Here is a 20141-nt window from a genome sequence, read left to right as displayed (position 1 = left end):
CCTGTTTTTCCACAACCAACCAGGACTCCTGGAAGGGAGGTCTTTCATAGGATTTAAACATTGTGGATGGTCAATTTCAGACCCCATAACTTGGTGCTAGGGCTAACTTCTTCCTGAGACAGCCCCTAGCCCTAACCAACCAGCTGTCCCTCTGGTTCACATGAGCCAGAAGACTGCCCATCTCCACCAAAAGGTTATAACCTTTGCAAGGTGTGGCAGACTCTCTGAACACTTGGGAACTTCCATCTGTGGGTGAGTTTTTCCCTTGGCTGGGCCTGGGCTGGCTCAGATCAGGCCAAGCCAGGAGACCCCCTAACCTTTAGTCTCCACATGGGTTCTTTATCCCCTCCAACTCCCCACATGGTAGGCGTTCCTTGAACTTTCTTTTCTCTTTCTTTCCATGCTTTTTTCCAAGTCTTCCACATGGGATCTCTAGCCACATGAGTGCCTTTCCTTGGCTCTGTATTTCCTTCAATAAATATAATAACTTAATAATTATCCTTCTCAGTCTTCTTTTTTTTTTAAATTTTTTATTTATTTATTTGAGAGCGACAGACACAGAGAGAAAGACAGATAGAGGGAGAGAGAGAGAATGGGCGCGCCAGGGCTTCTAGCCTCTGCAAACAAACTCCAGATGCGTGCGCCCCCTTGTGCATCTGGCTAATGTGGGACCTGGGGAACCGAGCCTCGAACCGGGGTCCTTAGGCTTCACAGGCAAGTGCTTAACTGCTAAGCCATCTCTCCAGCCCCTCAGTCTTCTTTTTTATTCAATTCTTTGATTAAAATTAGAAGCGAACAGCCCAATGTGGTGGTACACGCCTATAATCCCAGCACTTGGGAGGCAAAGGTAGGAGATTGCCATGAGCTAAGGCCACCCTAAGACTACATAGTGTTTCCAGGTCAGCTGAACTAGAGTGAGACCCCACCTTAAAAAACCAAAGAAAGAGCCAGGCGCGGTGGCGCACGCCTTTAATCCCAGCACTCGGGAGGCACAGGTAGGAGGTTCACCATGAGTTCGAGGCCACCTGAGATTACACAGTGAATGCCAGGTCAGACTGGGCTAGAATGAGACCCTTCCTCAAAAAACAAAACAAAACAAAACAAACAAAAACAAAGAAAGGGGGCTGGGATAGCTTAGCAGTTCAGGTGTTTATTTGCAAAGCCAAAAGATCTCAGTTCGACTCTCCAGGACCAACATAAGCCAGATGCAAAGGGGGCGCAGGCATCTGGAGTTAGTTTGCAATGGCTGGTGGCCCTGGCATGTCCATTCTCTTTCTCGCTCCTTCTTTCTCTCAAATAAATTAAATTAAATTAAATTAAAAATAAACCAAAAAAATTACAAGCAAATCTAGGGCACAGGGTTCAAGAACTTTCTTGGACCCCTAGCACCCCATTACACTCCCACCACTATGATGCACTGCCCTATCACAAGCCCAAATCAACAGGCCAACAAAACATATACTGAAATCTCTAAACCTCTGAGCCAAATGAAACCTTTTATTAAGTTGTGTATCTCAGATAATTTTTATAGCAACAAAAGCTATCTTACGGCTAAAGAGATAATTCGGTGGGTAAAGTGTTCATCATGCAAGCATGAGGACCTGAGTGTGGGTTCCAATCACTCATGTAAAAGCTGGGCACAGTATTACGTGGTTGTAATCCCAGCACTGGGAAGGAATCCTAGGGCATGCTGGCTGACTAGTCAAGCCTTACCAATGAGCTCTAGCAGGCCTTCTCTAAAAAAGAAAGGGGGGCGGGGAGCTGGGTGTGATGGCTTGATCCCAGCACTTGAGAGGCTAAAATAGAAGGATTGCCTTGAATTCAAGGCCAGCTTAAGGGTGTAGAATGAGTTCTAGGTCAGTATGGGGTAGAGTAAGACCGTACCTTGAAAAAAAAACCACAAAAAATAAGTAAATAAATAAAGTGGACAGTAACTAGGAACACAATAACAGAGATCTCTGGCCTCCATATGCACATACATACAGGTATAACCCCATGTTTATGAACATGCATACACATGCACATGCAGGTATACCACACATACATACAAAACTATCTGAATACCATAAGCCAAGTTGTTTATAAAACAAACACACTATCTAGAAAGTAATTCTTGGGCTGGAGCGGTGGCTCAGCACTTAAGTATGCTTTCTGTATAAGCAGAAGGTCCCGAGGAGGCCTGAGACTGCCAGAGTGGTCAGACTTCCTGGAAACCCTTGTCCCACGGGGGAGCAAAGACCTAAGAATCCCTGGAGCTCTACAAGCTCACAAATCAGTAAAGGGATTCAGACTCCCAACAAAGCCTAGTAGGAAGAGCAATGGAGAGGGTTACCAACATTCCATTCCAGTAACCTTTGTTGAGCAATCCCTGTCATAGACAAATGTATGGGGTGTCAGACCACACTGCACCATACATACATGAAGGGAGAGAGGGAGGAAAGGAAGGAGGGAGGGAGAGAGAGAGAGATGGAAAGAGAGAGAAAGAAGGAAGAAAGGAGAAAGAAAGGAAAGAAGGAAAAAAGAAAGTGAGAAAGAAAGAAAGGAAGGAAGGAGGGAGAAGGAAGGAAGGAAGGGATGGAGGGAGGGAGAGGAGAAATTTCTTGGCATTTTTAGATCTTTGAGATTTGATTTAATATAAACTCTCTGAGCATACCTAAAATTTTTCATATAGCTTCAACAACTTTCTAGATCATTCCACTTAGCTTCCCAGGCTCCTAGGGGTTAACAACCCTGACAAGGCACTAATAGTAGAGCCAATGGCTGGTTATCACAACTATCAACTTCTTCAAGCAATCCATCAACAAACTATTTTAAGGATTACAGTTTTTCTTTGGTGCTGCCAAGCACATTTTCAGCTGGTATATCAGGAACTGATAGATGCCAGGAATAAAAATAAGTCATTCCATAAGTTCAGAGCTTAATATTCTTTATTTAAAATTTCAAAAATTTTCAGAACAATAATTCCCTTAAGCTGTTATTTTGGCATACTTAATGCATCGTTAATAACATAATGTATGTGCCATAAAAAGGTATACTACCCTTGATGAAAATACCAGTTGTAAAAAGAAATGATGTTATTTTCAGTGCTAGGCAAAACACTAGGTTCTTGCACTTGCTGGACCATACCCTCAGGCCTTCTTTTCAAATTTAACTGATATTCACTTTGGCAACAATTCTCAGTTCTTTAGTAATGTCCCTTTAGCTAATGCAGACTTTGAACACTTCAACTTTCAGTAGGTTTAGACAAAATTTCTCTAGGTCTGAATCCAGTGATCAGAAAATATTACTGTTCCCATTCAAGTTGAAATTTAATCCATATTGTAACAGTATAATGAGATGTGACTTTTAAGAGGTGATTAGGGGGCTGGAGAGATGGCTTAGCGGTTAAGCGCTTGCCTGTGAAGCCTAAGGACCCCGGTTCGAGGCTCGGTTCCCCAGGTCCCACGTTAGCCAGATGCACAAGGGGGCGCACGCGTCTGGAGTTCGTTTGCAGAGGCTGGAAGCCCTGGCGCGCCCATTCTCTCTCTCTCCCTCTATCTGTCTTTCTCTCTCTGTCTGTCACTCTCAAATAAATAAATAAATAAATAATTTAAAAAAAAAGAGGTGATTAGGCTTGCATGGGTAGAATCATGCTATGGTAGTAGAAATCAAATCATTATTGAGGTGTGAGTTCTGGATGAAAGGACAAGTGCAGTGACTTCTTGCTCTTTCTCTTGCCCTCTGTGCCCTTCTGCCATCAGATGATGAAGAAGGCCCCTGTGAAATGCCAAGTCCTTGATCTTCCATTTCCTAGATTCCAGAATAGTAAGTCAATAAATTTCTGTTAATTACCAACTCTGACATTGTTATAGCAGCACAAAATGCACTAAGATTGCCTGTACTGCCACTGATAAGACACTTGCCATTCTGTGCCTACACCATCCAGCACTAATGATCACAATCTTGTTTTCAGATAAGCGTAGACTGCTCAGGACCATTCTCCCAAGCATGGCACTGAACTGCTCAGAATTAATAAGAGAACTAAAACTTCTTCAACACAAAAATCTATGCATAGTTCCTCCACTGGTTTCATCTCATCCAACAATATAATAAGGAAACTATGATACTATTATCATTTCATAAATGAGGAAATAAAAGCCTAAATGATAATCAGTCTGCTCAGGAAAAGGACAGAACTTAATCCAGATTACTATGGTTTCTAGTGAAATACCTACATTATCTTGGATTTGGTTCATCTGAAAATGTCAACAGTGATTCATACAGAACAGAGGTTTACTCACATATCACATAAAGGAAGCAAAACTGGGCAGACATGACATCTCCACAGACTTCAAGGACCCAGCTTACTCTCTGGCTATCCACACAATGTTCCCTAGTCCTCATGGGTCAACACAGCAACTAAAGCACTGCCCATTATCATATGTACAGTCCAGAATGAGGGAGGAGTGTAAGATGAAAGGAAAATATACACTAACTGTGCTTTCTAAGATTTCATGGACTCAGGAACACATAGCTTCTTCTTAAAGCCCACTGGCCAGAAATGTCACAAGCTGATATAGCCACAGGGCAAGCTAAGAAAAGGAAGAATGGGAAAGGGATGTGTTGGACAACAAGTAGGTTCTGCCTCAAAAAAATTAACTCAGAGTACTTGCAGCATGACTTGTGGCTCAAGGGACCCATATTGAGTAGTTTGGTTCTTTCTCTAGCTTATTGTGTCAACCTAGTTCACATATATCTGCATACTTTTTCAGTAATGAATTCAAGGCACATGCTACAATTACTTTTTTATTAAAAATAATCATCAGTTTAATGAAACTATACATATTACCTGTCTTAAAAATGTGACAAATTTATAATAGAAAATATTTTTATTTTTATTTATTTATTTGAGAGCAACAGACAAAGAGAAGGAGGCAGAGAGAGAGAGAGAGAGAGAGAGAAAGAGAGAGGGAGAGAGAGAATGGATGCGCCAGGGCTTCCAGCCACTGCAAATGAACTCCAGATGCATGTGCCCCCTTGTGCATCTGGCTAACGTGGGTCCTGGGGAATCGAGCCTCAAATCATGGTCCTTAGGCTTCACAGGCAAGTGCTTAACAGCTAAGCCATCTCTCCTGCCCAGAAAATATTTTAAAAAACACTAATGCAAATAGATTGTTCCTTACTGTAAAGGTAATAAAATTTTAGTATCGGGGCTGGTGAGATGGCTCAGAGATTAAAAGCACATACTGGGCTGGAGAGATGGCTTAGTGGTTAAGCGCTTGCCTGTGAAGCCTAAGGACCTTGGTTCGAGGCTCGGTTCCCCAGGACCCACGTTAGCCAGATGCACAAGGGGGCGCACGCATCTGGAGTTTGTTTGCAGTGGCTGGAGGCCCTGGCGTGCCTATTCTCAATCTCTCTCTCTCTCTGTATCTCTTTCTCTGTCACTCTCAAATGAATAAATAAATAAATGAACAAAAAAAAATTTAAAAAAAAAGCACATGCTGCTTAAGTATGAGGACCTGGGAGGGCCTGAAACTGCCTGCATTCTACTCCCCAGAACCCACATAAAAGAATCTCGGTGTAGCCACATGCATCTATAGCCACAATCCACAGAAGGTGGACACTGGAGCATCCCTGGGGCTCACTGACCCTAAAAATGGCAGCTCTGGGTTCAGAGAGAGACTATTTCAAGGAATGATGATCAATAGAGAAGGGAACTACTCAAGATTTTCTACTGGCCTTTGTACACATGTACATAGCACATACACCTCTACACACACACATCTATATTCCACAAGATACACTGTACCATACATACTGTACATACAAACACACATAAATTCACACACAACAAAAACTAGCATCTCACAATGGCACACATGACCCAATACACCACCCTTTTAGACTGATTTGTCATCAGTGACCCCAATACTCTCTTTCCACTAAGACAACCATTGTTCACTGACCCTAAATATAGACCAGGTTTTTCTAAGCCAGGTAATTTACATAGCCTGCCCCAAACCTGAGGTTTGTTCTACATGACACCACATAAAATAATTACCCCACCAATTCTTAAGCATCAGCATACCTAAAACTCCACAAGATTGTTTGCTTCCAGACTGGGGTGACAGCTCAGTGGATAAAGGGCTTGTCAGAAACTTGAGTACAACAGTTTGGATCCCTGGACTCCACAAAAAAGCCAGAAGCTATAATAGACTTCTGTAATCTCAGTGTAACTATGGAGAGAAGGGAAGCAGAGACAGAACTTCCCGGAAGTTCACTAACAGATTGTTGAACAACAATCAGACAGAGACCTTGCCTCAAAAGGTATGGGAAGTGAGGACCAAGCCAAAAGTTGTCCCCTGACCTCCACTCACATGCCACATGTTCACCTGAACTCCTACATGAACCTGCACATATAAGCCAAATAAATAAAAATTTAAAATACTGCTTCCATGGCTTTACCTTCAAGGATACTGTCAGACCAGTAGGCTAAACATACAAATCTGTAGCTTTCTTAGCAAGCAGCAGAGCAGGGTCACAGAAATAGTTCAGAAATGTTCACCTCACAATTTCATAATACAAAAAATAAAATAAAATAACCATACCAATATGCCCTGTTTTTCTATAGGGTTGGATTGTTACCCTCTTAGGTAACACCATAATTCCCTTAAGATACAATGAAGGAAGAAAACACTTGATTTCTTTTTAGAAATTTACATTTCCATAAAGATCAATGTTGGACTCCCATAATAATTCTTCCTTCCATAATATGCTTCAGTAACAACCAGTGATTAAAGATGCTACATAAGATAACCATTTAAATATATATATAAATGATGTAGTATGATGATAAAGAAAAAGTCTTACATGCATTCAATAGAAACACAATTTTTTTCTTAATACTTTTAATCCACAGTTGGCTAAATCTATAGATGTGAAACAAGTACAGAGCCAAGTGTGCTATGAAGGCTATCAGAAATCCAGTTGGATCTTTCAATCCTATTTCAATTTCTTTTATACAACACTTATATTTAAACATTTTACTTATATTCTCAACCTCTTCATTTCATCAATTTATTAAAGTAAACATAAATTTACGTAGAAATATAAAAGTTCTTATAACAATTTTTCAGTCCCAGATGTGGAAGTTCTACTGGTAAAAAATATAAAGAACTATCAAAGAAACTCCATTTATATAGCATAGTATTCATATTTAAAATTTTTCCCTGATATTAGTTACTAAATAAGTACCTTAAATAAAACAGCCCTAAAGTAAACCAAGGAGTTTCACTAAAAACATACTAACTGATGGCTTTAATCTAATTTAAAAAAGTATCTTAGGGGTTGGAGAAATGGCTCAGCTGTTAAAGGTGATTGCTTGCAAAACCTGAAGGCCTAGGTTCAATTCCGCTAGTATCACATATAGCGAGGTGCACAAAATAGTGTTCATACACAGTAGCAAGAGGTCCTCGCATACCCATTCCCCATCCTTCCTCCCTCTCCCCCTGCAAATAAAATAATAAAAATATTTAAAAAATTACAAAGGATCTTAGATACTGCTTTGAAAAGTTCACAGGTGATACTCTGTCTAAATAATTTCACATTAAGTAAAAGGAGTTATAGGCAACTTAGAATTAGCATTTGTATAATCACTTTAATAAAATGCTTTCCCAATTGCCATACTGATTTAATAGAAAAAAATATTTTTCCAAATGTATTACATGAAGAGACAGACATGATTTTTTTAGAATTATAAGTCTTTCTACTCTTTGCTCTTTTAATGTACTGAGAGTAGTTACCCAAAAGTTCTGCGGTCTTACTTGTTTTTTCTTTGTTTATGGCTCAACTAAAGTGGAAGAGAAGCTGTAACTTCCTATTTTATGTGGTCTTTTTCAGAGTGTCTTAACATATTATTTGATGATATATAATTACTAAATTATAGATGGTGACATGAACTACAGTAATCCTTACCCACACATATGCTCTAGAATCATTTAGGTGAGAAAAAATTTTTTTTTTACCACTACCATTAATATATTGGCCAAACTCCAGGTCCAGTTAATCATTATTTAGTGTTGGGCCCCAGCACCAGTATATTTTCAAAGTGCCCCGCACAATACGTAGAAGGGTTAAAACAACAAAATTAGGGAAGCAGAACCCTAATTTGCATTTGAGTCAACCAAGTCCACTGGGCCCCAGAAAAAATGAATGGCTTTCATACAATTAATAGTGAAAAACACAGGGCTCAGCTCTGCCTCCTGGTACAGTTGGCAGGTCTCCCCTGCCCTGTGCAATTCCCTCTCATTCTACATTCATGGAGATAAGGAAGCAGCTTGCTAACTTCTGAGAGACTGAAATGCTTCTAGAATAAAGAGCAGGCCAGAATTAGGTAGCAATGAATGTGAAAATTCTGGTAAGTCTACCCATTAGCTCCAACTCCAAAGTTTTTAATGGTGAAATAAGCAATTTCACTGCATAATGAAGTTAACTGAAAAATCCTGGTACATTTGCTCTAACATTTAAAGGTCAAGAGTAAAAGCATAGAGATCAGAAGTTAAATTACATGTATTTGAGTTTTTCTAGGTATCATTATATATGAGTAAGGAAATCATAAGACCAATTTCATTTTTAGTCCATAAACATTCTTTCTGCTTTTAAAAAGATTTGTATAATTCTTTTGTAAGAATAAGGAGTAAAAATAGGAAGCACATGCTGAAAATCTATGCAGTTTTTGCTGTTTTCATCAAAGCTTTCATATTTCCATCTAATCAAAGGTACTTACTATCCCACATTCTTTGGATTGTAAACTTTCACTGTACAGAGAAGTTTCCATTTCCAAATAAAGGAAACAACAGCAAAACGAAGGGATTACCTTAAAAATTTCCAAATAAAAATATAATAGTTTAGCTGGTGGATACATAGTTTTACTCCCAGGAGGAAGAGTCTAATAATAAAGTCTAAAAATATCTCAGTACTTCCTAAAAAAGTAATTTATCACTTAAAAATAAGGAGACTAGAGGTGAGCATGGTGGTATATGCTTTTAATTCCAGCACTTGGGAGGAAAAGATAGGAGGATTGCAGTGAGTTTGAGGCTACCCTGAGATTTGAGACTACATAGTGAATTCCAGGTCAGCCTAGGCTAGTGTGAAACCCTATCTCAAAAAAACAAAAAAAGAAAAAGGAAACTAAGTTACATTTTTCAATATCAATACTCAAAGGACATTTAAAATACTGCTAGTAAAACACTGAAAAGCTGCTGTTAATTACCAAACTAGTTTCAAATTCAGTTCTACAAAATAATTAGCTTAATAAAAACTAGAAGCTCTTGTGCCCTACTTTAAGAAGCACCTGCAGATTGAAAAATGAAATGATGTCTTGTGATTGTACTACAACCCAATTATTTTAATCTCTGAACTAGTGCTTGCCCAATTTTATTCTGCCTGCTCCAAAGTTATATTCACTACTTGGTCAATGGTGTTAGTGGAGGCAACAAGAATCCAAGTAAGTTACTTTCATTTAGTATCTTATGATTTTATTGTTGGGGTTGTTTTCCTGATTTTTGCTTTAACATAATAAGCTAAGGCATGCCTTTTTCTTGATTTTGAAGGAATTACAAGCCAACATCTATGCAATACCCTTTCCTAATTTAAAATAACTATGAGGTTGCATACTACACTAGTAAATTTGTAATCAACTTAAAGATAATGTGCTAAAAGTGCAATTAAACATGTCATAACAGAAGAAAGCCTGGGTAATTACAAACAGCACCATGCTTGCAGTTTTCAGAGTAGCACAAGACTATGAAAAATCGCCACCCAGTGATACAAATGAAAACTGCAATTTGTTTTTGTCTAAAATGAGTACCCTGGAGGATTATTTCAACTTCATTACTTTCATTACTGAATGAGCAAGTAGCTATTACCTTCATAGGTGAAAGGAGACTGCTTAAAAGGGAATGCATTTTTTTTGCAACATTTTAGTTTATTAATTGGAGAGAGGGACAGAGAAAGAAGCAGATAGACACAAAGATAGAGAATGGCACACCAGGGCCTTTAGCCCTACAAACAAACTCCAGACTCATGTGTCACTTTGTGCATCTGGCTTATGTGGGTGCTGAGGAGTTGAACCTGGGTCCTTTGGTTTTGCAGGCAAGTGCCATAACCGTTAACCCATGTCTCCAGGCCAAATGCTTTTTTTTCTACTATATTCTCCCCCTTCCCTTATTCTTCTTCGGCACACTTCACATTTGACAGAGACTAAAAGCGTTGGAAATCTTGATGGGGAGAAAGGCCTTCAATCTAAAGGTAAGCTAATTGTGTTCAATTACTCCAGATATTGGTATTAGCAACAGAAGTGCCTGAGCTCTGCCTCAGCCCCAAATTTCAAGTAATGATACAATACCACATAGTAACTGTGATCTAAAACCAATTGCTTTTAAGCAGAAAGACTGTTCTAAGACAAAAGGTATTTTCAAGTGAAAAAAATTCTATATCATTTATGGCTTCAATAATATTATCTACTATTGGTATTCTAAACATAGGTTGCAAAATACAATAGCCTACTAAATTCTTTAAAATCCATATTGATAAGGAGTTCTTGCTATAATATAATCATGATTTAAATCATTTCTTATACTTACATCATTTAAATTCAATAAATAAGCACATAAAACCAACTACGCATTTTTTCCTGTAATATACCCATTGCACATGACTACAAAAAGTATGCAGATATGTGCCAACCAAAATACATGAGCCCAAGTATGGAAACATGTCAATAAAAAAAGTATCAAAGCATGTCATATGTACTAACCTACTTGACACTGTTTAAATATTTTCATACAGTGTGATCTCAGACTAAAGCACATATTTTGTAAATACATTGCTATAGAACTCCAGGATACAAAGGGCACTTTAGCAGAACAAGTTAATATTAAAGTCCACCACTATATTTTTTTAAAATGACACTTAAATATATTCTTAAGAATTTGTTGGGACCTTTATTGGTCAGTTAAGTTATTGTCTGTTGAAGGATGATTTACTAACTAAACATTGTATAGAATATGCCCACAACTTCAATGAAATTAATTTCCTACCATATTGTAAAAATGTTTAGACTACTACATCACAATGAAAGTGCTGATTCTAAAAAGAGGCACTTCCTTGTTTAAGTAGTAAAGTACGAAAATTTGTCTCTTTTAAAAAAATTTTTTTGTTTATTTTTATTTATTTATTTAAGAGTGACAGAGAGAAAGAGGCAGAGAGAGAGAAAGACAGAGAGAGAGAGAGAGAGAGAGAGAGAGAGAGAGAGAATGGGCGTGCCAGGGCCTCCAGCCACTGCAAACGAACTCCAGACGTGTGCACCCTCCTGTGCATCTGGCTAACGTGGGTCCTGGGGAAATGAGCCTCAAACCGGGGTCCTTAGGCTTCACAGGCAAGCGCTTAACCACTAAGCCACCTCTCCAGCCCCAAATTTGTCTCTTTTAAAGCTTAAAATGAGCCGGGTATGGTGGCACACGCTTTTAATCCCAGCACTGGGAGGCAGAGGCAGGAGGACCGCTGTGAGTTGGAGGCCACCCTGAGACTCCAGAGTGAATTCCAGGTCAGACTGAGCTAGAGTGAGACCCTACCTCAAATAAATAAATAAATAAGTAAGTAAGGAAAGCTTAAAATGTCACTAATGTCCTAGAAGTAAAACTGACCACATGGTGAAAACATTCACCAGCCTTTCTTCCAGTCCTTTGAAATATGCAATATGTTATTATTACCTGTAGCCCCCATACCATGCAGTAGCACATCAGAACTTCTTATGCCTCTTTGTATGTATTAGTTAAACAAATATATGTAATTTATTTTTTTTTCTTTTTTGGTTTTTCTAGATAAGGTCTTGCTCTAGCCCAGGATGACCTAGAATTCACTATGTAGAATTCACTATGTAGCATGCACCACCATAGCTGGCTAAATCTTTTTAATGCTGGAAATGTAAAAATTTTTGAAATGCCAAAATGGATAGTTTAGTGCTTAGAAGCACAGGCTACAAAATCAAATTGCCTAGGCTAATACCTCAATTTGCTTCATGCAAGTTTGGAAAACTTAAGTCCTCCTCTATACGTGGAGATGGGATATTAAGTATTTTATACACATTAATTCATTCACTAACCCCATTGGACAGGAGTTAAGAATATGCTCAGTGACACCTGAGGAGGATGAATAACTTCCTGAAGGCAGAAACCATAGTAACTAGTGGAATCAGGATTTCAACTCAAGGCTTCCAGTCCAGAGTCTGCACTCTTACCCTCTGAGATGATCCTGAAGAGATGGTGATGAAACAGAAATAAGACGGAATGAAAGCCTAAGGATGATGCTGACAGAGAGCAGGAAAACCTTGGGAGAGTTAAGAAAGCCCACAGAACAGTAGGTACACAGATATTTTTCATGTAAAATGGTAAAGTATATAGCCTTGCACCTGAGAAGAAATAGGGTTAAACAGAGACAAACATTAATAGGTAAGGAGTCCTGACTGAAACCTGGGGAATCTGTCTTATTTGAATCATTTAAACAAGGTATAGCATCAAGCCACACTTGGTGCTATCAAGCAAATTAACTTGTTTATCTAGAACTATGATGGGAGTGATTCCTCATCACAAGTGGCAACAATCCTGCTCAGCCCAAGATAATCCTGGGAAACCTCCCTCAAAACACCATATATCAGTCTTCAAGAAAAAGTAGGGGCTGGAGAGATGGCTTAGTGGTTAAGGCCTTTGTCTGCAAAGCCAAAGGATCCCGGGTGGATTCTCCAATGCCCACGTAAGCCAGATGCACAAGGGGGCGCATGCATTTGGAGTTCGTCTGCAGTGGCTGGAGGCCCTGATGCGCCCATTCTCTCTCTGCCTCTTTCTCTCTCTCAAATAAACAAATAAATAAAATTTGTTTAAAAAGAAAAAAAAGTGCTAAGAAAAAGTATCATTAGAGCTTAGGAAGATCAGACACAACAGCTGGGACTGAGAGGATATTACAGTAACTAAGTTTTGGAAATTCCCTCACGAAGTAGCAAATCTGAGAGTCTGAGAGACTTCTGAGGCTCAGTTAAAGATACTTCTTAAAACTCCAATCTTCCTTGGAAAAAAAAACTAGGTGGCTGAATACTATAAAACTTCATCTGCTGATATAGAAGGCCCTGGAAACTGGACTGGAATAGCTGTAAGATAACCAAAGAAGTTAATCAAGGGTACGTGATAACAGAAATTGAAGATCTTAGAAAAAGTAACACTGAGAGCCATTTCATTCATGGTTAAATTTTTATGTCTGAATTGGTCCATGGTGAAAAGACACAGAGGTAGGTGTTAAAAAGATATATAAAAAGCATTGTGCTGAGTGTGGTGGCACATACCTTTAATCTCAGCACTTAAGAGGCAGAGGTAGAGGACTGCTGTGAGTTTAAGGACAGCCTATGATTATAGTAAGTTCCAGGTCAGTCTGGGCTATAGTGAGACCCTACCCTCAGGGTTGGGTGGGGAGGAATTTAAAAACTGGGCACGGTGGTGCACACCTTTAATCACAACACTGGGGAAGCACAGGTAGGAAGATCACCATGACTTTGAGGCCACCCTGAGCCTTCATAGTGAGTTCCAGGTCAGCATGGACTAGAGTGAAACCCTACCTTGAAAAAACAAACAAACAAACAAACAAACAAATAAATAAATAAAATAAGATAAAGAACACCAAAGAAAAAACTAAGGCATTTGAGGTAAAGCATTAAAACTTGCATGTGCCCTCAAAGATGCAAGTATATCACACCCATATTCTTTACGTATGTAATGATTATATAACAAAAAAATAATGTCAATTGCTAATTTTGTATCACTACCAACAACAGAAAAACACACCAAAGTTGTCTGCACATGTTTTACTAAACTTTCCAGACTTTAACTTAAGGGACACAGAAGCAAAGGAGATGGCTCAGTGGGTAAGAACATTTGTTGTGCAAACAGGAGGACCTGAAAGCGCCAGATCCTCCCTTTGTTCAGTCCTCAGCATCTTATAACATAAACCGCTGGACATAGCCACGCATGCCTACCATGCAAGTCCTGTGGGGAACAAAGACTGGAGAATCACTTGAGCTTGCTGCTCAGAAAGTGGACTGGAAAAATAACAGCTCTTTAAGTGAGAGACCCCATGTCAAGAAAAGTACATGGAAGAACAACAGGAAAAAACACCCAACATAATCTGTTGGCCTCCTCCCATCAATACACAGGGTATGTATCTATGTGCTAACACTATATATATTACCTACAAATAATTAATAATAATAATAACAACAACAACAACACAGCTGGAGAGATGACTTAGCAGTTAAGGCACTTGTCTGTGAAGCCTAATGACTCAGGTTCACTTCCCCAGGACCCATGTAAGCCAAATGCACAGGGTGGTGCATGTGTCTGGAGTTTGTTTGTAGTGGCTGGAGGCCCTGGTGCATCCATTCTCATTCTGTCTCTCTCATATCTCTCTCTGCTTGCAAATAAACAAATAAATAAAAATTTAAAATAATAATAACAATAATAAGGAATAGAGAACAGAGTTTGGAAAGTGAGATTTTATTGGAACAAATTTCTAAGAGAAGAATTTATTGATAAACTCCTGAAGGAGACACTTTACAGTGGGTCTGAGGTACCTGTGAGGTTTCTCTGTTGGGTACTGTGGTAATTTGAATGGATGGCTCCCAATACATTCAGGATTTTATTATAGTGTATAATTTAGATCTGCAGCCACCTGGCCAGAGGAGGTGTCATTGTGGGTGGATCCTAGTGTCCAGCCCTAAGGTGTGAGGGTAAATCTGGAATTCTATTCTAAAAATATGCAGAGTGTTAGAGCTCTGCCTGGAGTTCCTAAGTATGCTTGCTTGATGGTGCTGGCTTGTGGCTTCTGTCTCTCAGGTTGTTCCTGTGAAAGAGCCAACTTCTTCTGCCATTATGGAACTGCCCCTTGATCTGTAAGATTCCATAAATCCCTTCTTCCATACTGTGTGTGGTTTGAAGGTTCATCTCAGCAACTTGAAGCTGTCTACAACAAAATTGGTACCAGAAATGGGGAGTGGATAAGATGAATCTGACTATATGGATTTTGGGTTTTTGGGGGAACTTTTGTTTTGAAGGAATGGGCATGGTCTTGGTACTTGCAACCTGAAAATGCCTTCTGGAGTGGTAAACCAAGTTTTAGTGACTATTCTGATGAGAGTTTGAAAATGCTAAGTGCAGAGAGAATTGCATTTGGAAGCTTGGCTTATGAACTTTCTAATGCTGAGGACTTTGTTGGGACTTGGCTACTGGCAAAAGAGCTGGCTGTGTCCTACTGCCCAGGCTCAGTGAGTTTGACCAAGGTTAAATTTGTAAGGGATTGATGTACTTCACTGACAGAATTAAAATTTTAACTTAGAAAAATTCAAGCAAGTTTAAAATTTCTCACACAGAGACTAGTTTTAGGTTACTGAAGCTGCTATTCTCAAATGCATTAGTGATCTTAAGGAAGATGGCCCAATTACTTATCATTAAAACAATGAGAAAAATGCCTGAGGAAAGACTGTGATAGAAATGCAAACTCTTTTGGAAAAGAGTTGCCTAGAGAAGGAATCTGCTTCTCAAAGTTATGATTTACTTCATACCTGAATTAAAAATATGGCTGGCCCATGGACACCTGGTATCGATTTTGTAAGCATGAAAAATTTATGGAGTGGTCATGAAGTGCACAAGGTCCAAGGAGCCACTACTGTGACATGGCATATAGGCAGGGCATGATGATGCTGAGACTGACAAAGCCACTGGAAGATGGATTATGGTTTGCATGGAGACCCAAAGATGTTTTATATATACCAGGACTATGCAAGGACTACCATGGAGCCTATTGGTTAGGGATGAAAATGTTCCCTGGCTATTCAGCCCAGTTGGCAGAGTGGAATTGGAAAATCTACAGATTGTCAGTCATTGGTTATATTGAACTAGAACTACAGAAGTTTGATGTTTGCTTGATGGTTGTTGAATTTGCATTGTTCTAGTCTCTTCCTGTTATGCCTTATAGCAGTTGGAAATGTTTACTCCATGCCTTCATATGTTAAAAGTATATAACTTGCTTGGTTTTATAGGACTCACAGCTAAGTGACAATCTTAAATCTCAGAAGAGACTTAGGACTTTGGAATTATCTTAAATTGGTAAAGACTGTGGGGACCTTTGAATTTGATAATGTAGAGTGTGAGATGCTTATGAATATTTTGTGGGTCAGGGGCAGAACGTGCCAGTTTGAATGGATGGCCCCCAACATGTTCAGGATTTTATTATAGTTTGTAATTTACAGCTATAGCCACCTGGCTAGAGGACGTGTCACTGTGGGTGGGTACTAGAGTCCAGCCCTAAGGTGTGGGGGTGGGTCTGCAATTCTTGGAGATCCTAAGTATGCTTGCTTGCTGGTGGTTGCTTGTGGCTTCTTTCTCTCTCTCTCTCTCTGCTTGTTCCTGTGAAAGAGGGCCAACTTCTGTCATTATGTAACTTCCCCTTGACCTGTAAGCTTCACTAAATCACTTCCTTTATAACTGTGCCTGGCTGAGGAGTTCTCTCAGTGACATGCATCTGTCTACAATGGGTACATTCAGGAGGTAAGGGGAAAACAACACCAGCAACTTTCACGGAATGAGCTTTGTGATTGAAAGAGCCAGTTCTGATTTACAGGACACAAATTCCTGATGGTAAGAAGGGTCAGACAAGCAGTCATATCCATCGTACCCTACCTTATCCTAGTCATAAGATGTCCAGAAAAACCACCAGTTCCAGACACAGACCACAGCAATAACTGAACACTCTAGCCACTGATATTAGATGCCATATGAGACAATCAAAAAGAATATCATACAGGTCCAAGCCAGAGATTGGTTTGGAGCATTCTAAAGTAAAGTTTATCTACAAGAAAAATTATGCTAGTCTCCCAGAGATTAAGATCAAGAAAAGGAGACATAAAGGGTAGAGAAAGGAAGGGAGGAGGATACTTAATAGGTTGATATTGTATATATGTAATTACAATGATTGTAATGGGGAGGTAATATGATGGAGAATGGAATTTCAAATGGGAAAGTGTGGGGGTGGGGAGGGAGGGAATTACCATGGGATATATTTTATAATCATGGAAAATGTTAATAAAAATTAAAAAAAAAAAGAAATGGAAGATGCTTAGAGAGGTAAAATCCATGTACTAACTAGAAACTCGTAACTACAAAGGATAAGGGGAAGAGACCCACTCAAACCTACTCCTATTGAGAGTGTACAGGCCAAAGGCAGGGGTCCCTGGCTATGAGAGGACAAGAAGCATAATACAGCCAAAGTTGAAAATTTAGAGTTACTATTAAATCCTAAAAGGATTATCCCCAGCTTCCCAAGGCCTACAGAGCACTTGCTGATGCAGAGGACCCCTGCCTGACTGGGGTAAGGTAAAGAAAGTAAGAGGGAAGGGATAGGTCTATCTGGAAGGGAAACCCTGAGAAACATGCCAGAGAGAAAACACCATGAGAGTTCAAGCAGATCTTCTCAGCAAAGAAGTCAGAATGTTTTGGAGAAGGTCCACAGTGGATAAGAATGAGTCTCCGGGATGGGCGAGGTGGCAAATGCCTTTAATCTCAGTACTTGGGAGGCAGAAGGAGGAGGATTGCTATGAGTTTGAGACCAGCCTCAGATTACACAGTGAATTCCAGGAAAGCCTGGGCTAGCCATGAGACCCTATATTGAAACTCCCCAAGCCCCCCACCCCCCCCAAAAAAGAATGAATCTGAATCTCTGCAGCTCCATCTAGGGAGGCAACTTCTGAGAACACATGGAGCTAGAAAGATGGCTCAGGGGTAAAAGGCACTTGCTTGCAAAGCCTTCCACCCACGTTTTATTCCCCAGTACCCACTTAAAGCCAGGTGCACAAAGTGGCACATGTATCTGGAACTTGTTTGCAGTGACAAGAGGCCTAGTTATGCCATCCTTTTTTTCTTTCTCCCTCTCTCTTTCTCTCCCTCTCTTTCTCTATGCTTTGCAAATAAAAACAACATACAAAGACAGTAGATCTCTTCCTTTAAGGGAAAGAGACAATGACAGGAAACTTTATTTTTCATAGTTTTCTTTAGGATTTATACACTGCATTTATTTGATTGAAAGAAATATTTAAAAACCCATAAAAGTCATTAAATTAGCTGAGTAAAACCTTTTTAATCTTTGAGTTTATAATATAAGTAGCTTTAAGATACATTAAAAGACACACTTTTGGGCTGGGGAGATGGCTTAGTGGTTAAGGCACATGCCTGCAAAGCCTAAGGACCCAAGTTTTATTCTCCAGATCTCATGTAAGGCAGATGCACATGGCGGCACATGCGTCTAGAGTTTGTTGGCAGTGGCTAGAGGTCCTGGCATGCCCATTTTTCCTCTATTTCTCTCTCTCTCCCTCTCTCTGTCTCAAATAAATAAACACATCTCTTTCAAAAAAGACACAATTTTACTAAGTTAGATTTAAAGGTCTACTTCACTCAGCAAATATTTAAGGGAGGTTTAATTTAATTTCAGGTGCCAATTTAAGAAGCAAGGTTTGTATTATGTATATGATAAAAGTTGGATTTGTTACAGATTCTTTTTATTTTTATTTGTTTAATAGAGATAGAGAAAAAGAGTGAGAGGGTGGGTATGGGAAGAGGACAGAGAGAATGGGTGTACCAAGTCCTCTAGCTGCTGCAAATGAACTCGCCACCTTGTGCATCTAACATGGGACCTGGGGAACTGAACCTGGGTCTCCTTAGGCTTTGCAGGGAAGTGCTTTAACTGCTAAGCAATCTCTCCAGCCCTATCACAGATTCTTGAAGTTTTCCACAGTTTAAAAGGATCATCAGTTTACCAGATGAAAAATAGGTGACTTTAAAATTAGAAATGCTGCCCTCTTTCTCTCTGTAATAAATAAATAAAATAAATTATATTTTTTTAAAAGGGATAGAGAGAGGACTTCATAGTTAAGACACTTGTCTGCAAAGCCTAAAGACCAAGGTTTAATTCCCCAGATCCTATGTAAACCAGATGCACAAGGTAGCACACGCATCTGGAGTTTGTTTGCAGTAGCTAAAGGCTCTGGCATGCCCATTCTCTGTCTTTCTCTCTCTCTAACAAATAAATAAAATATTTTAAAATTAGAAATGCTTAGTCAAATCAATACAAGGAGAGATTAACTTGAAGATAATACTCCAAGAAAATGGTGATACTGGTTTTTTAAATTATATACATAAGTTGTTATAAAATTAGAAAGAAAAAAATTAGAATTTACAAATCAATAATTAACAAATAATTTTTAAAACTAAAAATAATTCAATTCAATGAAACAACTCAAGACAATTATGATTTTTTTTAATTATTAAAAAGGCTCACTCACCTAAAAGGACGAATCCATCTGCTTCTGTCTCTGGAACAGAGGGCTTTTTAGGTTCCGGAGGCTTTCGGAAGAAATGAAACATTGCTGGTGCTGCTAGTGCTATCTGAAATAGAAATGTATGTAATATCAAACTTGGATGAAACCAAAACGCCTGCCCTCCTTAGTAAAAAACCTATAACAAAGGTGCCATAATAATTAATATTAGGAATTCGATCTCCAGGCTTAAAACCAAAGCCTACTCTAGCTATCAGGAGACAAAAGTCAAACAAAGGAACACGGCCAGACATGGTGGCACATGTCTTTAATCTCAGTCAGCACTCAAGAGGCAGAAGTAGGAGGATCGCCATGAGTTCAAGGCCACCCTGAGAGACTATATAGTGAATTTCAGGTCAGCCTGGGCTAGAGCAAGAACCTATCACAAAAAAAAAAAAAAAGAAAGAAAGAAAGAAAGAAAATGATGCTGAAGGATTTGCTCAGTGGTTAAGGCATTTACCTGCAAAGCTAAAGGACCCAGGTTTGATTCCCCAGGACCCACGTTAGCCAGATGCACAAGGTGGTGCATGTGTCTGGTGTTTGTTTGCAGTAACTGGAGGCCCTGGCACACCCATTCTCTCTCTCTCCTTCTTTCACTCTATTAAATAAATAAATAAACAAATAAAATATTTGAAAAAATAAATAAAGATACATGGATATACACTGTAAATAAAACATTCTTTGCTTTCAACTTCAT

General features: G+C 39.2%; 1 protein-coding gene across 5 annotated transcripts in view; it reads right to left on the bottom strand.

Annotated features, from left to right (window-relative positions):
* Positions 1–20141, bottom strand: part of Umad1 (UBAP1-MVB12-associated (UMA) domain containing 1) — a 250458-nt gene that overhangs the window by 200428 nt on the left and 29889 nt on the right. For all 5 annotated transcript variants that reach the window (XM_045159981.1, XM_045159982.1, XM_045159980.1 and 2 more), the window contains one exon: positions 19412–19514. In XM_045159981.1, the coding sequence (XP_045015916.1) occupies positions 19412–19493 (82 nt within the window). In that variant the 5' untranslated portion in view covers positions 19494–19514. The remainder of the gene's footprint in view (positions 1–19411; positions 19515–20141) is intronic.

The sequence above is a fragment of the Jaculus jaculus genome, chromosome 10, assembly GCF_020740685.1.
Source record: "Jaculus jaculus isolate mJacJac1 chromosome 10, mJacJac1.mat.Y.cur, whole genome shotgun sequence".
Classification (NCBI taxonomy): domain Eukaryota; kingdom Metazoa; phylum Chordata; class Mammalia; order Rodentia; family Dipodidae; genus Jaculus; species Jaculus jaculus.
The sequence above is the reverse complement of the archived record's forward strand: the minus strand, read 5'-3'. Positions and strand labels throughout refer to the sequence as shown.